This window comes from Erithacus rubecula, assembly GCF_903797595.1.
Source record: "Erithacus rubecula genome assembly, chromosome: 14".
Classification (NCBI taxonomy): domain Eukaryota; kingdom Metazoa; phylum Chordata; class Aves; order Passeriformes; family Muscicapidae; genus Erithacus; species Erithacus rubecula.
In genome coordinates this window covers 9,992,876-10,014,050 of record NC_136666.1, presented here as the reverse complement: position 1 = coordinate 10,014,050, position 21,175 = coordinate 9,992,876, and the positions used below count along the sequence as shown (strand labels likewise).

At 42.7% G+C, this 21,175-nt stretch overlaps 1 protein-coding gene across 1 annotated transcript in view; it reads right to left on the bottom strand.

Annotated features, from left to right (window-relative positions):
- Positions 1 to 11,221, bottom strand: part of ABHD17C (abhydrolase domain containing 17C, depalmitoylase) — a 29,357-nt gene extending 18,136 nt beyond the window's left edge. The window contains exon 1 of the mRNA XM_079317542.1: positions 9,980 to 11,221. Within this exon, the coding sequence (XP_079173668.1) occupies positions 9,980 to 10,512 (533 nt within the window). The 5' untranslated portion in view covers positions 10,513 to 11,221. The remainder of the gene's footprint in view (positions 1 to 9,979) is intronic.
- Between the last annotated feature and the right edge of the window lie 9,954 nt (positions 11,222 to 21,175).

Genomic DNA, 21,175 nt, shown 5'->3' with positions numbered 1-21,175 from the left:
AGGTTTTATATTCTTTATAATGAATATTAAAGTAGATTTTTGGATGGAAAGAGTAATTTCCTGAAATAGTTCTAAATGCCAGATTCTATTTGTGTCCATAGTGTCTGTTCAATGCTCTATACAAAATTATCTACATATCTTAGATGAGCTTGGACAGAAGGACATCCAGTTTGGAAGGGTGGGGCACTTGGCAACAGATTCCTTCACCTCGGGACAGAAAAGAACTCATAAATCAAGGAGACTTGATAACCCACTCGCTCTCTACAAAACTCTATTAACATTTGAGATTTATGACAATATTATCTTTCAAGATCTATCAAAAATTCAGATCCAAATTATCTTCAAGTACGTTCCATTATCTTCATTTTTTATTAATGCAAATACAAATCAGAACAATTTCTTTCTCTAAAAGCCAACCTTGTGCCTATATTCCTTTACAGATAGTAATTTCTGCATTACAAGATTGATTTTTAGTACAAATTTCAAAGAGAGGATAAAGAACTGATTGTACTGGGCCCATGCACATCAGTCTTTAGAAGTGAACATCACATTACATGAAAATTAGCAAGAGTTCAGGGCAGAGGGTTTTGCTGTCAGACAAACAGAAGGTTGGAAGCTGGCAGAGATAGAGCACGTCAAAACCTTTTAGGCACACTGGACAGGCTTAAGGTTGAAATTTGAAACCTCAGTTAACATCCTAACCTGCAGCACTGACTCTGAAAGGTGCTGCACCATGCCACACATGGTTAACTCCCAGTGTATTTATTAACCAGTGTGAGCAAAGGTTGCACGTTCATAAACCCCTATGCATAAAAATAGCAAAACTGTGGCTGAAACATGACCCCGCCTCTTCCCACAACTCCGGTACTTTTACAGTTTGTTAAACTCCATCAGATGTTCATAGACAGGCTGAAACAGTAACTTTTTCTGTAACATTAAACATCCACTTTTTTATTTTACCAGGAAAAGAATCTAAGCTTTTTGCAGTAGGGAGCTACAACAAAATATACTACAAACAAAATGTGTAATACAACTTAAATATGCAAGCTGAGATACATTTCAGTCTTAGTGGAAGGAGGAAACTGAATGGCTCTTGAGTAGCTGCCTCCAGGTAAGAATTGTCCAGGGAACACCTCCAAAGTAAATATTATACAAAATTAGCTACTTCTTTCAAAAATAATCCAAACACTACACTTAATACATACAAATACCTTTGTAAGAAATGAAGTTCTAAACAACAAATAGCATGTTGGAAAAGACTATTGTAAATTTGCCCTGGAGAATGTGCCCCAAAACCAAGAGCATTTTCTTGGAAGATGCCACTTTCCCCAGGCTCTCCTATAGCCAAAATCCTACTTAAACAAATTCATCAGATGTTGAAGAAGACTATACAGAGTTGGGACAATCATTAAGTTCTGCCCAAACTGGTCCAATGCTTAAGGCAGCGAATAAACTTCTCCTTTAAAGTAGAAATGGTTCTATACACCATTTTGGTTACTAAGTGCTCAACAGAAGTTCACTTTTATCATTTTTGGCTTTTATATTTTGCATATTATTGAGGCTCATGATATATCATATAGTGTAATACTTAAGACAAAATGTCTTGTTTAATTTGTTATAAAGAACTATTAAGATGCATGGAATAATGCTAAAATAATCTGAACCTAATTTCAGTTTATCTGCACATTGGGGAAAAAAACCAGCTGGTTTTGCTTCTTTACTGAACACCATTTTTCCAGTTTTGTAAGGGCATTCATAGCAAAGCTAACTAAAATTTTGGAGTAATGTTTAGAAAAAATCTCTAATCTGAGCAAAACCCATAATAAACAACCTTATTAAAGGAAACATTTCAAGTCATACTACTAAAAGCTGCTTCCCTGAGAAATGTGTTGAAGTTGGCCTCAGACCTTCCAGATTTGTTGGCTTCCAATACCCATTACTCCACAGTTGTTCTGCTGCACACAGAAAGAAATAGCCATGCCACAGCACAAAGTTAAAAGTAACTGGTCTAACATACTGGGATCTTAAGAAATGTGCAAGTACCTGGTAAAAAAAAAAAAATAAAAAAATCTTAGAGCTTCTAGCTGGTACTGCATGCCTTGAGAAGGGTCATTTGCCAGACACTGAGCTATGCAGCTCATTTAACAGCATGCCTTGGCTGATAAATAAGGCTCCCCTGAGTCACAGTTCTTGAAGTAGCATTTCTACATGTAAGCAGGCTTTTTTTAATAAGGTACAGTAACACTAATCTTCCTAAAAAAATAATCCAAACTGTCTAACACAAACAATTCCTAATCAACAGCTGAAAACAGAATTTTCATCTTCAAGGTACACCTAGAAAAAACTTCCAGAGACTCTACCAATAAATAATATTACTGTCAGAAGAGCATACATGAAGTTCTTCTAACAAATTTGCAATACAAAATAAAAACCAGAGGCAATACTTTGAGATTACCTCTCATTTAAATTTTTCCATCTAGACTTTGAGGCAAGTATGCTAACTTAAAACATCATCTTCCACATCAATATCATTCCTCATTTGTTAACCCACATGGAATTCCCCTTTTTGAAAGTTGAGAGGTTACAGATTTATTTCATGATTATAGGGATTTTCCCAAAGACATGTGTGTGCTTACCAGGAGCCATGACACCAAGGGTGGGAAGGTGGGTGGGCATTGAGCCAGATCCTGCTGTTTAGCTCAATTTTGTGCCTTTGTCTTACTTGGTCTCACAGTCAGCAAATCCAACCACAGTGTTTAATTCTAACAGGAGAACCTTTGTTCTGTAAAGCTAACAAAGTGGTTACAAATATAAAGATATGGATACAGATAATGCCAGTATATCTCTGTCATTATACAACTGACCCATGCCTGCACCTTTCTGTGATTGTTTGTGGGCAGCAGAGCTTAATGTGCAAATAACATTAACCCATTTTTCTCAAATTAGCCTTTGGAATAAAGAATGCAAAGATGTTCCTCTGTCCTTAAGCTGACACTGTGCACTATTCATCCATCCTATTCTACATTCTTAGCCTTCTGTTAAAAGCATCTTTATTCCTCTGTGTTCATACAGCATTTCCTGGGTTTACAATCCCACATTTCCTATTGCTCCCAAAACCTGACACACTGAAAAAAAAAACCACTGCCAAGGAAATACTCAGTTTTAATCAGGAATAAAATTGAGCTTCATCATCAGATGTCAGGCTGAGCATGCAAGACCAGTGTAAGTCATTCATCTAAAAACTGGAAAGCAGGGCAGCCAAGATGAAGCAGCAGCAAATGGGTCACTGCAACTGCTTATTCAATTCACCAGTGCTTGTCTGCAGCAATCTCAATTATCCACCACCACTGGCACAGGAGATACAGGAGATACTGTCTATCAGTTGGTTTGGGGTTGTATTTTAGGCCATACAAACCCAAGCTTTAAGAGTCACACAAAAACCTATTCTTAATCACTTCATTTCAAACACCTAAGAGCCACCAGCATTCAAAAACTGTAAAAAGATTTTTTCCTAAATTCAGGAAGACACAAGGAACCCCTCATCTTGTACACAGGTGGCTATAATTCCTCTGAAGTTCAGTGGCAACTGAAGCCATCTCCTAATCCATGGGAAAATATTTCTGATCTTCTTAGGGGCTACTTGGCAAAAGCAAACTGTATGTACAAAGCATGTTAGTACAAGACATACCTTGTTTTATGACTCCTTTCAGCTGCTTCCAATGCAGCCTTGTAATTGATTTACATTGGTGAAGGAGGGCAGAAAGGATTCTTAGTTATTCATTAAATTTATTATCAGCTTTGGGGAAAAAATACAAACTCCTACGTTATTTGTTCATTTTCTTTACTAGTGCTGCATAATCTTCAGACTGCTGGCCTTAAAACCAACACAGAATACAACTGTGGAACTTAAAATTGGGTTTGGGGCAGGGATGAAAAGCTGATATCATCACATTGGCACATCATATTAAAAGGAAATAGGAAATTTAGACCTTAGTCCCAGCAGTCAGGCTCAAAGAGCCAATACTTGGCACTGCCTTTGTACCAGTACAATCTCCACATGAGGAAACATTACAGGACTGAAAACCCCCAGAAAACTGAAAAGGACCTGGTTTCTTCATTCAGTATGGAAACAGAAATATCCATTTGCTGACTCAGTTTTTCCCACAAAGTCACTTGCTGGCAGATAACCACTTACATACCCTGAAACTGTTCCCACCTATCCATTCCCACACCTATCTACAGTCCTGGACAGCACTGCTACTTTTTTTGTTGTTGCTGTTGTTCTTTTTACTTATATTCACAAGTAAAGAATAGATGTAAACATAGCCCAGCACTTTGGAATGCTTCGAAGGAGCAGAGTAAAGGGTGAATTTTGGAGGAGTTTTTTGGTTTTGAGGTTGTGATGGACTGGAGACTGACCCTGGCTTCAGAGCAAAGCCATTGAGGTTCAAACAGTCCAGCTCAAATTCCCCTGTCAAGAACAAACTGAACAAATCTAAGAGCTGCCAGCAACATGCACAGGTCAAACAGCCACAGCAGAGCAACCACCAGCTCAGCCTCAAAAGGTGACACTTCTCTGTCTAGAGAGAGAGAGAAAAAGCTGCCTTTCCTGTGCATGTCATTTAGTGATAAAAAGCAGACAGTTACTTCAGCATGGAGGGTTTAACAGTATGTTCCTCCAGGAATCTTTTATGTTCAAATCTTTTATGCTCTGATCATGTTAAGAACCAGGTCTTACAACCTTTGTACATCAGGGTAAACCAATATCTCCAGTTCAGACAGCTGAATTTCAGGACTATCCACACTCAGGAGAGCATGTACTGCTAGCCAAAGGCTCTTTGGCAGCTTATTTTCCTTTCCAAATAACACCAGTTGCAAAACATTCTCGACAGTGAAAAGTTTCCTCTTATTTTTTCTTTTTAAACAAGCTTTGATCTTGTAGTCCTGACAGAAACAGGGAAATATTTAACAAAACTACTTTTACTTCAGTGACTAAAAGACGTAATACAACACCAAAGCTCAGTAAACATTTTGAATAACTTTGAACATCAGAGCACCTGTTTTGAACAGTTGCTGGTATTTGTCCCAGGGACGCTCATCATCTGAATTAATCTCTGCTCATTGCATAGACAACAACAGCAGAGGATTGTGCATGCATCTGTTTTTACTAACAGCTATATGCAGCCTTTCTTGAAGTGTTGGCTCTGGCAGGGAGAGTAAGTTCAGTTTTAGAGGATAGTAGCTTTAAACAATGCTTTGGAGACATTATAACAACATTCTCGAAAAGATGGTACAACTAAACAATCTCTAGGCAATGCTTCACGAAGAGAGGAAACCCTGTTACTCCAGGATTATTAACTGTGGCTCTGCCAAGCACTGCCTTTCCTCATGTCAGGATTTAGCTGGTAACTTCTGATAAAAACCTTTAAGCATCCAATCTAAACAAATTACACAAAATATGGTGCTGGTGAAAGAAAATTCTGTGGCAAAGAAAATTGAAGTAGAAATTGAGTATTTTGATTAGAAAAGGTAAAAAACCCTGAAGCTGTTATTCACTTGGAAGGCTGTAAGCACCTCATCACATCAGAACGGAGACGAACTAAACTGACACAACCTCAGAAGATTAGTTATCACTCTGGCCTAATCCAATTAGGTGTGTTTCCTGATTTTACTCAATGTAAGACTTCTCCACCAGCTCCTACACAGGAAACAGCAATCCTGATAATCTCATAATAATCTCCTGATAATCAGCACCACAAGCAATAAAATTTCTGCATAATGAAGGGTTTGGTCTGCAATTTTTTAACATTAAATTTGGCAAAATAGTTAAGAAAACTATTTAAATATTTTATCTACTACCCAGTGACCAAAAGCCCATGGATTTTACTACACCATTACACAATTCAATTCCTTCCATCATACTGTATTGACCAAGAAGTATAAGGAAAACTGAAAGTGAACCAATGCTCTGCTATGGATTGAAAGACAAATTCAAATGCAGCTTTTTTGAGAATTAAGGATTTAAACATTGCAATAGCATCTATAATTTATTTAAAGCTTAAAAAATAGTTTATATTGTGCACCATCAAAAATCCAGCTGTATCTTGTTAAATGCAACAAGAACAGCTCTTCTAAGCTATTAATTACATTTTCTTCACTTTCTTTCAGGATCCAAAAGATGGACTAACAGGTTCTGCTCTGATACTTTACTACAGAAGCAGAGGGAGTGGGGCAGCAGTGCCTTCTTACTCTTGACTGGGATTTTAAAATACTTCACCAACCTTCTCCAAATTTTTAGGGAACATACAAACTGATTTTAATATAAATAGCATATGACTGACAAAGCAGCCATGGTTTTGTGCTTGAGCACTGAACCCAAGCCCTACATGTGTATCCTGTTTTTAAGTACTGTACATTGTCTTAATGTAAAAGTGTTAGAAAGTTCAACCTTCCCATGTGGGATTCAGGAAAGGGGGGAAGAGGAGGACAATCAAGTCATTTTGAACAGATGTTGCATTAAGACAATCAGATATTAGGATAAGAGACACATCCGAACAAAAAGCAACTTAAAACCACACAGACAATGAGAGAAGACAGTCTGCTACACATTCTCTTCAATTTGGTTCTGATTTTGAAGCAAACAGAACAAAATCAGCCCAACCTGCCTAAAATAAAACACTTACAAAAATACGATCTGTAGCAATAAGACAGAAAATTCTTTTTGAGAAACATTGAGATACCAGATGGAAATCTGTTAATCAAATGGGAAAAAAAACATATAAAAGACCAAATTAATCACTGATTAATACTTGATACCAGAATGAAACAACCAATGCTACAATTACAGCCTCTGAAGAAAAACCTATAAAAATTCATTTTAAGGGAACAAAATTGTACGTCAACATCTTTACTGGGCTAAAAGACAGAATTTTAAATTATTTAAAATTAGTAAAATTACCCTTTAAAATATAGTTTATTCATGAGAAGAAATACTAAATTCCTTTAAATTAATGAAAATAAGTTTCCTTTACAAAGGCTAAAAGAATGGAGAACAGTTGAGACTGATTTTGCTAAGACAGGCTGATAACTGAAACAGAACAAAAGAATTTTATTATTTTATTTTTTCATCCACTGCTTTCAGATAGTTTTATAATCGTTTGTTATATAAGGTTTGATTTCTAAACATGTATGTGATAGCAAGAGCCTTGTTTCAGGGCCTTGAAAAAGTACAGTCAGAATCTGCAGTGCTGATGGCAACCCCTTCCAGCTCACCACCTTTTTCTAAAATTTGACAGCTTCCTCCAAGCACAGGGTTAATTCCCAGCTTCCTCAAGGCACCTTTCAAAACACACCAATAAATTAATGATTGCTAAGTATCCGTGGCACTTCAGAGGCATAATTTAAAAGGAAAAAAGTCTCAGACTTGCAACATTTTAATTCCTTTCTGCTGCCAGGTGCAAAGTCTGCTGGATTCAGAAGAGCAACAGCTTCCCACGGAACCCAGCACAGATGACTAAATGCTTTTGATGGCACAGTGAACCTCTATTTTAAGACCTCACTTTTAACTCTGCATTACAGTTCACTACCATATGACTGGAGGCCAAACGCCAGGAATTTGCATTAAGAATGAAAGCATACACAATCTCCTGGAGCTACCGAGGAACTGCTGCAGCAGGAATGCTCAAACATGACATTTTACCTCAAGAGGTATACTTGTATTTCTGCTGCAGAATATTTCACTTAATTGGGAGCCACTTGGATTGAGGACTGGCAAATGATCAGTCTTGTAAAGTTCACACTGTTACTTGGAGAATTCATCAGCAGAAAGACTAAGATTTCAGCTCATACCTGTTAAAGTCAACTGTTAATAGAATTGATTAGCTTTCTATTGAAATTTACACTTCAAAGTGGCCAACTCTTTACTTGGCACCTAAAATATTGTAATCATAAAATCACAAAATTATTAACATTGCAAAAGACTTCAAAGAGCATCAAGTCCAAGCATTAACCCAGCACCACCATGTTCATCACCAAACTACATCCCCAGGTGCCACATTCACATGTCCATTGAACTATTCCAAAGGTGGTGATGCCACCACTTCCCTGGGCACCCAATTCCAATGGCTTTGGAATTGGAATTTTAGGTTAGAAACCCAACCAATGCTAACTACTCTAACTGTACCCTCAAGGTACTAAAATGTGGGATTAACAAACATGACAAAGTAAGAGCTGGGAAATATCTACTCTTCAATTTAAGGTGGAAAGCCTAGAAATTGTATAAACCACTGAAAGGACACTAATAGAAAACCACAAACCTTTCCAGTCACACATTTACTGAAGAAACCCAATCCTCTCAGAGCAAGTTGGGCATGTGCTGGCATCACCTACTGGATCAGGTTTCTTAAAAGATTAAAGTGAAGGAACCTCTTGTTTCTGGGCCTACATGGAACTTAACCATACACTAAATGCTTAGGAGAAGATGCACCTCCAGGCAGATGTGAAAGCACTTTTTCAGAGCTTGAGAAAGTTTAAATAAAATAATATTATCAACTAAACATCAAGTAAAAGAGAAATGACAGTAACTGAAGGACAAATATTAACTAGGGTTGGTTTAGATGTAGCACTTTTCCTCCCTTGAACCTCATTTACATCACCCATATGCGTTGTAGTGGCACTTAATAATTCATTATGCAAACAGCATATCAAAATCACTTCTTTACATAAGACAATATTATTTTATATTCGAGGAAACAAGTCTTTTTTAAACTCCTGGAAAACAAGCCCCAAATCTGGTTTGCTCACCAAGCAGCCAGAACACATGCTATGGAAGGGTGGCTTCCCCTCACACCTTTCTCCCCCCGCTCTTCTCTTGACTTAGGCAGAGCAATGTCAAAAGGCATTTGGACTCCACAACTAACCAATCCCTGGATTCTTGCAAAGCCAATTATCTAAATTAGTAACAACTCCTGTCACTATTTCTGAAGCTGGCATGTATCCCCAAGATAGACATTAAATACGCATTTCACGCAAGCCAAGTTTGTCTATGCAAGGCCAGAGCCAAGAACTGAAAATGTTCATCGCTCTATTCTCTTGGCCTACTACAATTTAAGCTTTTTAAAGCTCTTTCTTTCAGTACATGTTGTGTGAGGTCATACTTTAAGAACCACTTATGCAACAGCAAAAGGAGCTCATGGTTTCTGTGGACAGAAGCAAGAGGCCCAGGGACGGCCATCAGTGGTAGCAAGGAGCCAGAGTCTCAGCTCTGTCCAGGGTTTTCTAAAAGCCAAGGGCTCACTGTTTCCACTCACCAGGCTGCCTCTTGCCAGAGCCTTCTCACTGTTGCTCCATCCCTTTGGATGCCACATACTTTGGCATCTCCTGGCAGAAACCCCAGCTCTACTTCCAGATGTCAACACTTTTTCCTTCCAGCCCACCATCACCATACGCATTGGATAACAGCGGTTTGGAGGCCCAAAGGAAAAGATACCTATGTTGCAGGAGCTTGCACGAAACCCCAAACATGTCAGGCAACACCAGCAGCTTCCTGGTAAGCCCTGGCCAAGGCCACTGCCAAAATCAGTCAGAGCTCTGGCTCACCTGGGTTACCTCTAAGTGTAGACAATGGCAGGCAAGTCTCGAACAACAGGTTTATTGCAGTCTGCAAGCTCAAACTGCAACCAGTGCAATATGTCCTCATCAAGATGGATATTTTCAATGGTGAAGCAATGGCTCACACAAATTACATCTGAATAATCCTCTAAATCTAGAAAAAGCCAGAGGATGAAGGTCTGCCCATCATTTTAGCAAATGAAGCCATCCAGTAAATCACACTGTAGCTGTTCGTGGAACATCTGGTGAGGCCACCAAGGCAACTGAAACCATTTACAAACCCTTCCCTTCCACTCAGCAAGGTTAACCGTGCAGACTTATCAGGATTAAAGGGAGATACAAAAATACCTCGTCCCCAATATCCATTTACCTTGTCCTGAGGGCCTGCCAGGCTGCATCAATGTCTGCATACAGGTTTTTCTCAGAGGGCTTGCCGGTGCTCACCCCGTAGCCGGAGTAGTCATAGGAGAAGACGTTGCAGTTGATGCGGGAGCCGAGGCCAATGTAGAAGCTGCACATCTGGCCCAGGTCTACAGCATTACCGTGCGAGAAGAGCAGCGTGTACCGGCCAGTGGGGGCACAGCGAACGAACATGCAGCCCAGCCTGTTATCTCGGGCCGTGCGGGAGAAGAACACTTCCACGGCATCCAGTTCCCGCTGGGAATACTGCCAGTCGGCCCGCTCGCTGAGGTGCAGGCTGCAGGTGGCCGATCCCGTGGGGGTGCCCGCCGCGGCCGCCGCCCCGGGCTCCTGCTGCTGCTCGGGCTGCAGCACGGTGTACGTGGGCTCCGGGGGCAGGAAGGCCAGCTTGGCGGCGATGCGGCTGGGGCAGGGCGGGCAGCAGAACAGCCAGCACAGCTCGCCCAGAGAGAAACCGTTCATTCTGGGGCCTTGTTCTGGCATCAGAGACGCCGGAGAAAAGCTAAACCTCTGCTGGAAAGAAGTCGCACGGAACCGACCCAGAGCCCTCCTCCGGCGCGACCTGCCGCCTTCCTGCGAGGCCGCCGGCTGCCCTCCCAGAACGCAAACAATGGCAACCTTGGCAGAACTACGGTTCAACAACAGCAATGCAGCTCTTCAAAGCCTGGAGACTGCTTATACAAACCAAAAACACAACCCCACGAAATACGGATGGGCTACAACCAGCCCTCGACCCCCCCCCGCAACTAACGCTACAGCAAATGCAACTCCCTAAAACACGACCCTAGACCCCCTCACGGCACATGAGGCACACGTACACATTTACAAAACGAATTCCCCGCAGCCGCGGCTCGGTGCGGCGCCCCAGCCCCGGAGCCGGCCCCCCGCAAGGAACATGCAGGATCCCGGGAAGCGCCTTCCCGCACACAGCGCCCCACGCGCGGCTCCGCCCCGGCCCCGGGACGCCCGCACGGCAGCGAGGGGCCCCAGCAGCGCCACCGCCCCCGGCGCGGCCCCGGCAGGAGGAAGAGGAGAAGGAAGAGGAGCACGAGGAGCAGGATGAGGAGGGTCCGAGGGGAAGGGGAAGGCAAGGTCGAGGCTCAGCCGCGCGCGGCCGCGGGCAGGGCCATGCCGGCTGCGGCGCGCAGGCAGGAGCGGGCAGCGGCCATGTCCCGGCTCCCCCTCCGCGCCGCCGCAGCGCTTCCGGGTTACGGGCGCGGAGCGGCGCCGCCGCAGGTGCCGGGGCGGGTGAGGGGCTGCGCCGAGCCGCGCCCGCAGCGCCGCCGCCTGGGCGGGGCGCCGGGAGGTGCGGGAGGTGCGGGAGGTGCGGGAGCGGGTCCCGCAGCGCCGGCCGGGACGCGGGAGCCGCCGCCGGGCCCTTTAAGGGACCCCCCCAAACCCCTGCGCCGGGCGCCCACCCTCGCGCGTGCGCGGCGGGGCCGGGGGCGAGGGGCGGCGCGCGCGGGGGCCATTTCGCGCCTCGGGGCGTCCGTGAGGGGAGCGGTGCGTGAGGGGAGCCGCGCTCGGCCACCCTGAGCGGCCGCCCCTGGGGCTCCCATGGCCCCGAGCATCGCTCCTCAATCGCACAAGCTGTGCAGCATTGCCAACCGAGCTGCTCCTCCGCAGTGCCCCGAGCCCCGCTCGCTCCCCGGCTGCCGAGCGAGCTGCGCGTCCCAGGCTCGAAAGCTCTGGGGAATCTCTGGATTTGCCGGCAGTTTCAAGAGATACCAAGGATAGCATAAAATGGTGCAATTGCAGAAGCCACATTTCGTTAGAAAATCAGGATAATGGTCCGTATCCCAAATCAATCATTGAATAAGTTGGCAAATTGCATATGGCAAACCCCATGGATAAGCGGTACTGCACCTTTACCATGCTTCGACCCTGAGAGCAGAGCACAAAGACTGTGGGCAAATGATGCTTGTGTGTAACATTCTGTTAGTAACACAGGTTATAAGTACACTCCTTAATAAACCAGCATTGCACGCTTACTGAAAAAAAGTCACATAGCCCAAGTGAAAATATAGGGAAAATTACACCTGTGCAACTTCACTTATCCTGCAATTCTTACACTTGCAAGCAGTGTCCTGACTTGAGACATGGTGAGCATGTTCACCCCTTTGTGTTGCTCTCCTACTGCTTGGCCATTACCCTAGGTGCTACCTATGAGGAATAAAGTTTCAAAAACTCAGGAACTGGGATAATTTCATAAGTTAAAAACCTGAAATGCCCTTCTCTTACATGTTCGTTGAGTAGCACTTGCCAACTCTTAAGAAAACTCAGTTCAAAACGGGTGTACAAAAAGTTGGTCGTGTGTGGTACTCCTTTGTCTTTGGAACTGGAACGTCAAAAATGAGCTCAGCCCCCATCCACAGCAGTCTTTAGTTTTGCTAACAATGGGGATTTTAGAAATGCTAAAATCAGCCAGCAATAATTGTGTCTATGCTGACTGTTAAGGGAGAAAATGAAAGGGAGAAATGTGTTATCTCCATCCAGCTTGAATTTGTGGCCTCTGGCATGGACAGATTGTTCCTATAGAGGACAGAGAATACCCAGTTAATTACACGTGTCCCAGGCATGTCCCACTGGGAGGGTGACGGGGTCCAGAGATCAGGCAGGGTAATAAAATGTGTCCAACCTACTTGATGCTGCGTTCCTTTGGGTGGCAGAGACAGCCAAGGCACCCACGCATGGGTCAGGAAATGATGAAAGGGACTCCTACTCCACAGACTGTGACAGGAAAACACTCGATAGATAAATGAAGGACCCTGTGAAATTCCTTGAGGACGACAAACGCCCTCAAGCTCCACCTCAGCTGTTACAAGAGACACTATTGATAATCTGTGGGAAGACTGATTGAACCCTGAGAAAACCCTGAATATACCCTGAGAAGCGATTTGGCTGAGGAGAGCTGCAAAGGGCCTGTCAAGTGCTGCCAACATGAGTCCCTCTCCCTGCACACACACTGAAACTAAGGTAAGAGCTGGAATCTGGGCATCAGCACCAGCTGAAACTAACATTTCTCAGAACCCTTTCAAAGGCTGTATGACTCACCCAGAGCCAGGCAGCAGTAGTTGTTATACTGTAAGTAGATTGCTACTCCAAAGAATAGGCAATTAAAAGGACAATATTTCCTATGCGCCACCCTGGCCCTTCCTTAGGTCATGTTTGCAGTAGCAAAATTAAAGTATTAAAATGTCCTCTTTGAATCAAAGGGGAAGGGTTATGAATTTGCTCCTTGAGCTAATAGGGCTGTGCAAACCACATTTACTATCAGCCTTTAAGTAATTCTTGATGGACCTAGAAAGAAGCCTCAAGTGAGCAGGGATGATCTTCAATTAGCTACCAAAAAAGCAAATACAATAAACAGAACACACTGTAGTTGATTATGTCTTGATTATTTCCATGTCCTGTAGCCTCACCGTGCCTGTTGCAAGGGTAGAGCACTTTGCACCACACTTCCTTTTCCTGAACACTGGATAGACAAAAGAATAGGCCAGAAGACAGGGAGACTGAAGCCAAGGAAGACACCTGGCAGCAGCTCTGTGAATATTGTGTATCCTAAACATTACCTATGCCTGACTTCCTGCTGCTGCTGGCCGACTGTGTGGCTGTAACAGCTGGATAAACACTCCACATCTCTTACCTGCACACCTGCAACTACCCTCTGCTTCAGGACTGCTTACAAACACCCGACTCAGACTAGGAAGTTCCTCAAAGCATTTTTGCTTATTTCCTGGACAAATAGTGCATGAAGAGTGCAAGTATTATTTTTTCTGCTCATGTAGCTTAGTAACTGTGTATCCCAGACCTGTTCTAGGATATGTTAAAGCAGTAGCAGCACTGACAAGCAACAGCTCTATCAGCTGAAACACAAGGTAAGAGATCACACTGGAATCTGCCAAACTCATGTGCAGGGCAAATAATGAAGCAGTATTAATTAGCATATATGGCTGTGTTCTCATCAGCCATGTCACCGACCAGTTCTTTGCAGTTTCTGGACAAAGATGTGCTTGAAGGAAATATTTAAAATAGAAAAATTAATTTGCTTTGGGAATGGAAAAAGATCCTCCCTAACACAAGAGAACCAAATGTAGTGGGAGGTGGTGTGTCTGGAAAAGAAAGTATGGGCCACAGAGGGTGGCATCAAGAACTTACTGGAGACTATCACTCTGGTGCTAGTGAGAAGATCATAGAACCAGAGTCATTTAGGCTGGAAAAGACCTTTAAGATCGGAGTCAAACCATTAACCCTGGACTGCCAAGTCCTTCCCTAAAACATGTCCCTTAATGCCACGTCTGCACATCATCTAAATGCCTGCAAGGATGGTGACTGGACTTCCCTGGGCAGTCTGTCCCAGTACTTGTCAACCCAATCCCAGCGAAGAAATTTTTCTAATATCCAATCTCTCCTGGCACAACTTGAGGCTATTTCCTCTTGTCCTGTCACTTGTTAGTTGGAAGAAGAGGCCAATTCCCACCTGGCTACAATCTCCTGTCAGATAGCTGTAGAGAACAATAAGGTGTCTTTTGAACCTCATTTTCTCCAGGCTCTGGTCTCTGTATAGTCAAAGCTGGAAGATATAACACCTAAATTAATCACCCAGGGTAAGCAAGCTAAATGCAGCCTTCAGTAGATGGCCCATACTTACGTTTTTTCTTTTGGGTGTATCCTTCCTTACATTGTGCCAGTGGAAAGAACGGATTACTTATTTCTCTTTCTGCAGCTGAGCAAGACTGTAGCAATTTTCTGCTACATAAAACCATGTAGCATTAAACTTACAGGTCTATATGGACAAAAATGTATCAATTACTTTACCAGAATGAATGAAAAAAGGAAAAAATAGAAAATTCATGGAGCTTGAATGATCAATTTCTTCAGAAATATGAGTCTAAGATAAATGACACTCTTCAGGGTTTAAAACAGCTTTCTTCTAGGTCTGCAGGGTTTTAGTCAAGACTCAGCTATCCTCAGATTTGCTGTGAATACAGTATGAGAAGAATGTGAAAGGGAAAACAAAGATGTACAAGCATCAAAACTTATGGGAGGGATGGTGGGGGGAGGGTGAAGTGGCAGCTATGTGATAATGTACAATGGGGGTTTAGAGTCTTGAATTGCAGTGACTGCACTTTATGCCTGTCACTGGCAAATTGACATTTTAAAGATATGTTCTTGACTGCTTTTTCATGTCAGTATCATTGTTCAGGCTATATCTCGGCTGATGAAAGGAATTTCAATTAAGGATGAAATCCTTTCCATTCTGTATTGAAATGCACAGGGTGGGAGCAGAGGAAGAATGGAGCAATGAAAGCTCTGTAGAGAGTTCTTTAAGGCATCTTGCTGACACAGGACAAGATAGTTTAGGAATGCCTGGGGCAGTGCACTCTGTAGTGGTTTACTGTGCCTTTACAGAGAAACCGTGTGCATTCACCTTAGTGCCTACTGCCTGAGGCCATATATCATTCAAACAGGCAGCTAAGGGTTTAATAAATCCCAATCTACTTTAGTCCTCAAGGGAATAGTAGTCTGGAGTCATTCAGGAGTGGCAGGGAGGGTGGCCACATAACCTGGCAGAAAAAGGCTGATTTTCACCCTCTGTCTGTAAGCAGTATCCTGGGAAAGGAAAGGGGTTATAAATCTGCACAGTGAAAGCCTTAGGGAAAAGAAGTGTGAAAAACAGTAAGACATGGATGCAAAGAGAGTTCATGAGAGAGAGAGGAAAAAGAAAAAAAAAAAAAAAAAAAGAGAAAGACAATAGAAAACTGAGAGGGGGGGAAAAGAATACTAATTGTAGGAAACCACATCAAACCCACTTTATCCACCTACCTTGCAATCACCTAATATTTGGGGTGAAAGACAAATTAGCTCCCACCCCACTGAGCACTTTCACAGAGATGTTTTTCTCTTTGCATGCTTGTCCTTGTCCACCATTTTCCCAGCTTATGTCATGGTGAGAATTTTTAGTTTGCTGATGTATCCAGAGTGCTCACCCAACCCTTGCAGCTGGGCTCCAGCTGTCGTGGTGACCTTCAGAGAGCAGCTGATCCACACTCCACTCCCACCCATGCACTCAGAGTGGGTGTAGCAAGTGCACTCCAAAGGCTCCTCAGGACCTCTACGTGTACCTGTCAGTAGTGCCTTCATTCAGGTCTGAAGATGGCATTGAGCTGTTACTGCTCAACAAAATCTGGACAGAGGCAGAGCTCTGTGTCACTGTGGCCAACCCACAGCACTACAGAGTCATTAATATCACTGAGGCATAGACATACATTTCATTCTCTTCAATAATTCATCTATTAAGATGATCTGATTTATCAGCAAGAGCCAGAATGACATGGTTTACCCAGTTATTCAGGGCTGAGGCTGTCATATATGAAATCCTGATCTGAGCATTACCATACAACTGCCAAATCCCATGTATGTTACAGGAACTGCAGTGGAAAACTGCCAAATTCTCCTGCAATAATGTGGGAGCTCTGATGGTGTATAACACTGTTCCCTGGAAAAAATTAAAACTAGACTGACTGGTTTTTGTGTTTTCCCACTTTCCAGAAATCATCAGAGAACATATGCTTCATTTCATCATAAGCCTCCAAGGCATTTTCAAGGTCAGTGGAGATGGAGTTCAGACTCCCATTCATGAGTATTGGCCATGTAATTAAAACAGAAAAATGTATTTTGGCTTCTGCATGCTCCTGTGTGTCAGAAATCCACAGTGCTTTCTTGAAGCATGTGGACTCTTCCAACTGTGTGTCAATCTTCACATCCAAAGTCTGAACCACATCCTTCAGCTGGAATAAACCTATGGTAATCAGCTCAAATTTAATTTTTAAAAAAATAAGCACAGAAGGGCCAATGGTGATTACTTAAAATCTGTGGACACCTATTGATTTTTTTTCTTTTCAACATCACTTTAACTTGGTTTTCTGAAATCATACAAACCAAAACCATTAGTCTGAGACTATCCCTTGACTCCCTGAAAGATTTGAAAATCAGGTCACATGTTTCCACCTGAAACATGCATTTGAAAACCAGACAGCCCGTCTCTCAAGCATTACCTACTCCTCCCTTCCTTCTCTTTAAGCTCTTATCTCCCCTATTCTCCCTAGAAACCTCCAATAAAGCCTGTTCTGATAACATGCTTTTATCAGTGCATGAAGAAGCAGAAAACTGAACTGTGGAATATACTCCTCTTTGGTGGTGGAGCTGCTGGGGGTTACTTTACCAGACACTAGATGCTGGTGGCACTTTTTGCCTCCTATGGCAACAAGAGAACAGCATCAAGAACTGCGTGATCTTTGATTTTGTGGCAATCATCTGGAATTCTCCACCATGATGTTCTGAAAGTAAATAGGAAAAACTTTGAAGAGATACCCTGTCAGAATGAACCTGGAGGGAAGAGATGAAGTTACCAAAACTGCTGCAGTAAACCAGGGTACCCACCACATGCAGCACTGGCTGAGTGGAGTGGGCACGTGGGGCCCCTGGAAGAAGCAGGGTTAGAGACAGATGAGCAGAGATGCTCCTCTCTGTGAAAAGAGTGGTAGGAGGCAGCAGAAATGACACATTCTGGCTTCAGTCCTCACCAACTGCCTACAGCTATTACCATTACTTAAAACTAAATATTTTTCCTTTTAGCTCAAGGACAAATTCTAAGAACAGAAGAGACAGTGAGCTGAGAGTCCTCTGTGCTGTCTCAGAGTCATTTTGTGGGCAAACTCAATTTCTCCACATTGCCTTTTAGTCACTATGGTTTCCAAAAGGTCAGACCCTGATGTTCATAGTCTTGGGGAAATTTCCTAGAGAAGTCTTTTATGTTTGGTCCCTAGTGTCTAAAAAAGCAGTATAATTACATCCTAGCACAGAAGCCCACCACTACTTTTCCTACAATTAGCTTTAAGAGTTTATTTTCCTTTCTACTGCAGTTATTTACATATTTGTCATTGCCTCTATTCTGTAATTTCTTCAGATAATTTCAGTTCCTTCTACTTTATCCTTCTTCAGTTTCTGAGTCATTCTTATTCTTCATCTCCCTCAAGCTGACCCACAACTATTCTCAAATGCTGCAGGCTGGATATGGTACCCAACTGTGGCCTTACTCATGGTGAGTAGAATAGTAGGATGAGGTCATAACTTGTAGACTGCACTTTCACTGATCTACCCTAGTATGATGTTTGCCTTTTTTTTTTTCCTTTTAAAGTAAGAGCTGCATGACACTGCTTGTTCCATTGAGGCTGCAGTTCTCTCTCTCATACCTTTTCAGCTAACTGCTGCTTGCTCTGTTGGCTCTTTACTCCATTTCTTTGCAATTGATTATTCCTACCAATACACAGGCCATGGCAATTGTCCTTATCAGGTTGCAGTTACCCATTTCTAACACAATCAACACAGCACCTGCAGAGCTGCAAACAAACACTGCTGAGCACAGAGCCTTGGTCAGGTCAGCCCAGCATTTTTAGGAAACACTTAACAATCTCATTTTCAGACCCCTTCTTGTCTACAGAGGACAAATACTGCCATGGCTGTTGGCCAGCCAGGGTGACTGAGAAGGTTTCCCTGGGAACTTCTTATGCTGCCATGGGTGGGCAGCTGGGGCCAAGTGCCAGCCTTAGCCCATGAGCCAGCCCTCTGCTCCTGAACTTTGAAGCATGACAGGCAGGAGCAAATCTCACCTTTCTCCAAAGAGACCAAACATTTCTTTTCTTTTTGACTCACAGTATCTGAAAATAAAAAACAAACCATAAAAGTTATTTACCATCTGATGAAAAAATAACTGTTTTCCCTTTTTTTGCTGACCTGTGATGCAACATCTGCTGATATATATGGGGTAATTCAGGGCATACATACTTACTCATGCTTAGATCGTTTTTCCTGACATGTGTAAAGCTTTCCACAGATTTCCCCCCCCCCCCCCCCCCCCATCTTCCAAAATCTCACACTGTTTTATATGTGATTATCCGACTGTTAACATGTGAACGCTGGCAATACAGAACAAGCCTCGTTGTTCTTCCTACCTTTGTCTGACAGGGGTGTTTAAAGAGATGTGCTGCTAATCACTTTGACTGCAGGAGTCTGGGTATGTAAGTACAAAGAGACTCATTACTTACTGGTGAAGCAGCTGTAATGAAATCCAGTGACAGTGACGTGGAGGCTAGACCCAAAAAGAGAATAATCCAAGCTACTGTGATAGCAGATTGATGTTAAGTATGTAATTAGAGAAGGAAAAATGAATGAAAAAAGAAACAGATGTAAACCAGCTTAATAGTTATTTTGTATGTTCTTGCCAAATATATCTTATTACTGTTCTGCTACTGTTGCTTTTAAATCTCTGCTAAACAAAATGTATCAGATATGGAGAACTATGACATTTTCATCCTGGGTTACAACCCTGGTGGTTCTGCCAAGCTCTGCTCATTGCAAGAACCCGCCAGGATGCCAAATAGTTAATGAGGTAACAACAACTACATTTATAAAAAAGGAAAAATGGTAGATGGTCAGCTCCTTTTGGTTTTAAAAATTAACACCACAGTACTGATAAAATACGTGGTAATTTCCTGAGGAAAGATTAGAGGCTTGTGCTCAAGATAAAACCCCCAAAGCATATGTTTTCCTGCCTGGGTTTTCATGTATTAATCCTATATAGATTGATGGTGTAATTAGAACAATTCTGTGACAGTCACAATTTGATGACTACCATCCTAATAGCTAAGCACACGTTCCTTATTCTCCCAAGACCACAGGAATCCAAATCTCTCACTGCTTTCACTTTGTCCAGTATTAAAAGGGAGTTTGGTGCTGCTCATGTCTGTCAGCAGGTAATAAAGACTGGATCCACAAATGCCTTAAGAGATGATGCCTCACAACCCTCCAGAGCTGTGACCAGGCTGACAGATCTTTGTGCACTGGTTATCAAGAGATGACCGACCCTTCCTTCCCACAGCCTGATTCACATCAGCAAGGCTTTCAGTGGCTGCACTAATGACAGAGCTGCATCCTAGAGCAGCCTCATGCTGGCTCTGAAGTGATTTCTGCAGTGAAGGCACTGTCAGGAGGTGGTCCAAGGCTGGCTCATTGCCCTGTGCATCCATTGGTCCAACTGCATCATCTCTTTTCAAGGCCATTCTTGGCTGGCAGGACAAGTTTTGCAGAGCTGGAAGGCAGAGGAGGAAGGTCTGACAAGTTCAGTCAGATACAGGAAAACTTCCCTTGTGAAATGCAGCATTTTCCTCTTCCTGCACATTGGTCACTCAGGGAGAACAGAGGAAAAAACCCTTTTGTCTGAGTCATTCACACTATACTAAGAAAAGCACTTGGAACTGTACTCCAGGGAGTAGCATTACACTAGTATAATGGAGTACTTGGGTGAAGCCAGGTTCCTTCATTTTACAGCAAATATCACTACCTGAATGCTGTTGTTCATTTCCAGGCATTTTGGTGATTCAGCCAGGGAGGTGTCTGTGTTCACAGATTGCAATAACTGTCTGTATTGCAAAAGGGAAACAGATACAATGCAGTGCTTTAGTTGCACTGAAATGATTGTTTTTTCTTACAGAAATTGGATTAATTTTAGCTCTGATTAAGTACTTAATCTGGTGTTTAACTTGAAACAATTCAGTACTTCCATTGACATGAATAAATTTGTCCACATCCAGCTAAGTAACTTTCCTGTTTTCCTGTACTGTGATCCTTTAGAACTGAACAGTTAGCTTAGCAAATACTAGTCTAAGTATAACTGTAGTCTGATCTGAAAAGAAAGGGTGTTTAAAGGGTAGATCTTCTGGCTTCTGTAAGTTTTAGGTTCTTTATGAGAAAGCTTTCTGCCTCCCACTTTGGGCCAAAATGCAATTTTTTGAGGTATGGAATTCCACTCTCATGGTACAAATTCCAACAGCGATGGTAACATTTGTAATTGTTTGCAGTAGTTTCTAACAGAAGGATTTCTTCTCCCTCTTGGATACATTTGTTTCTTGTAACGCTTGATGCAGTGCATCCATTTGGCAATAAACCCCTCATTGGGGAATTACAATCTGTTGGATTTTTTTTTTCAGTCTGAAGTTTCTCAGAGTTAAGTCCCAAGTTAAATTTATCAGAACCAATATAAGCATGATTCACATAGATGTTAAGTCACCAGACCCTCCTTTTTCTC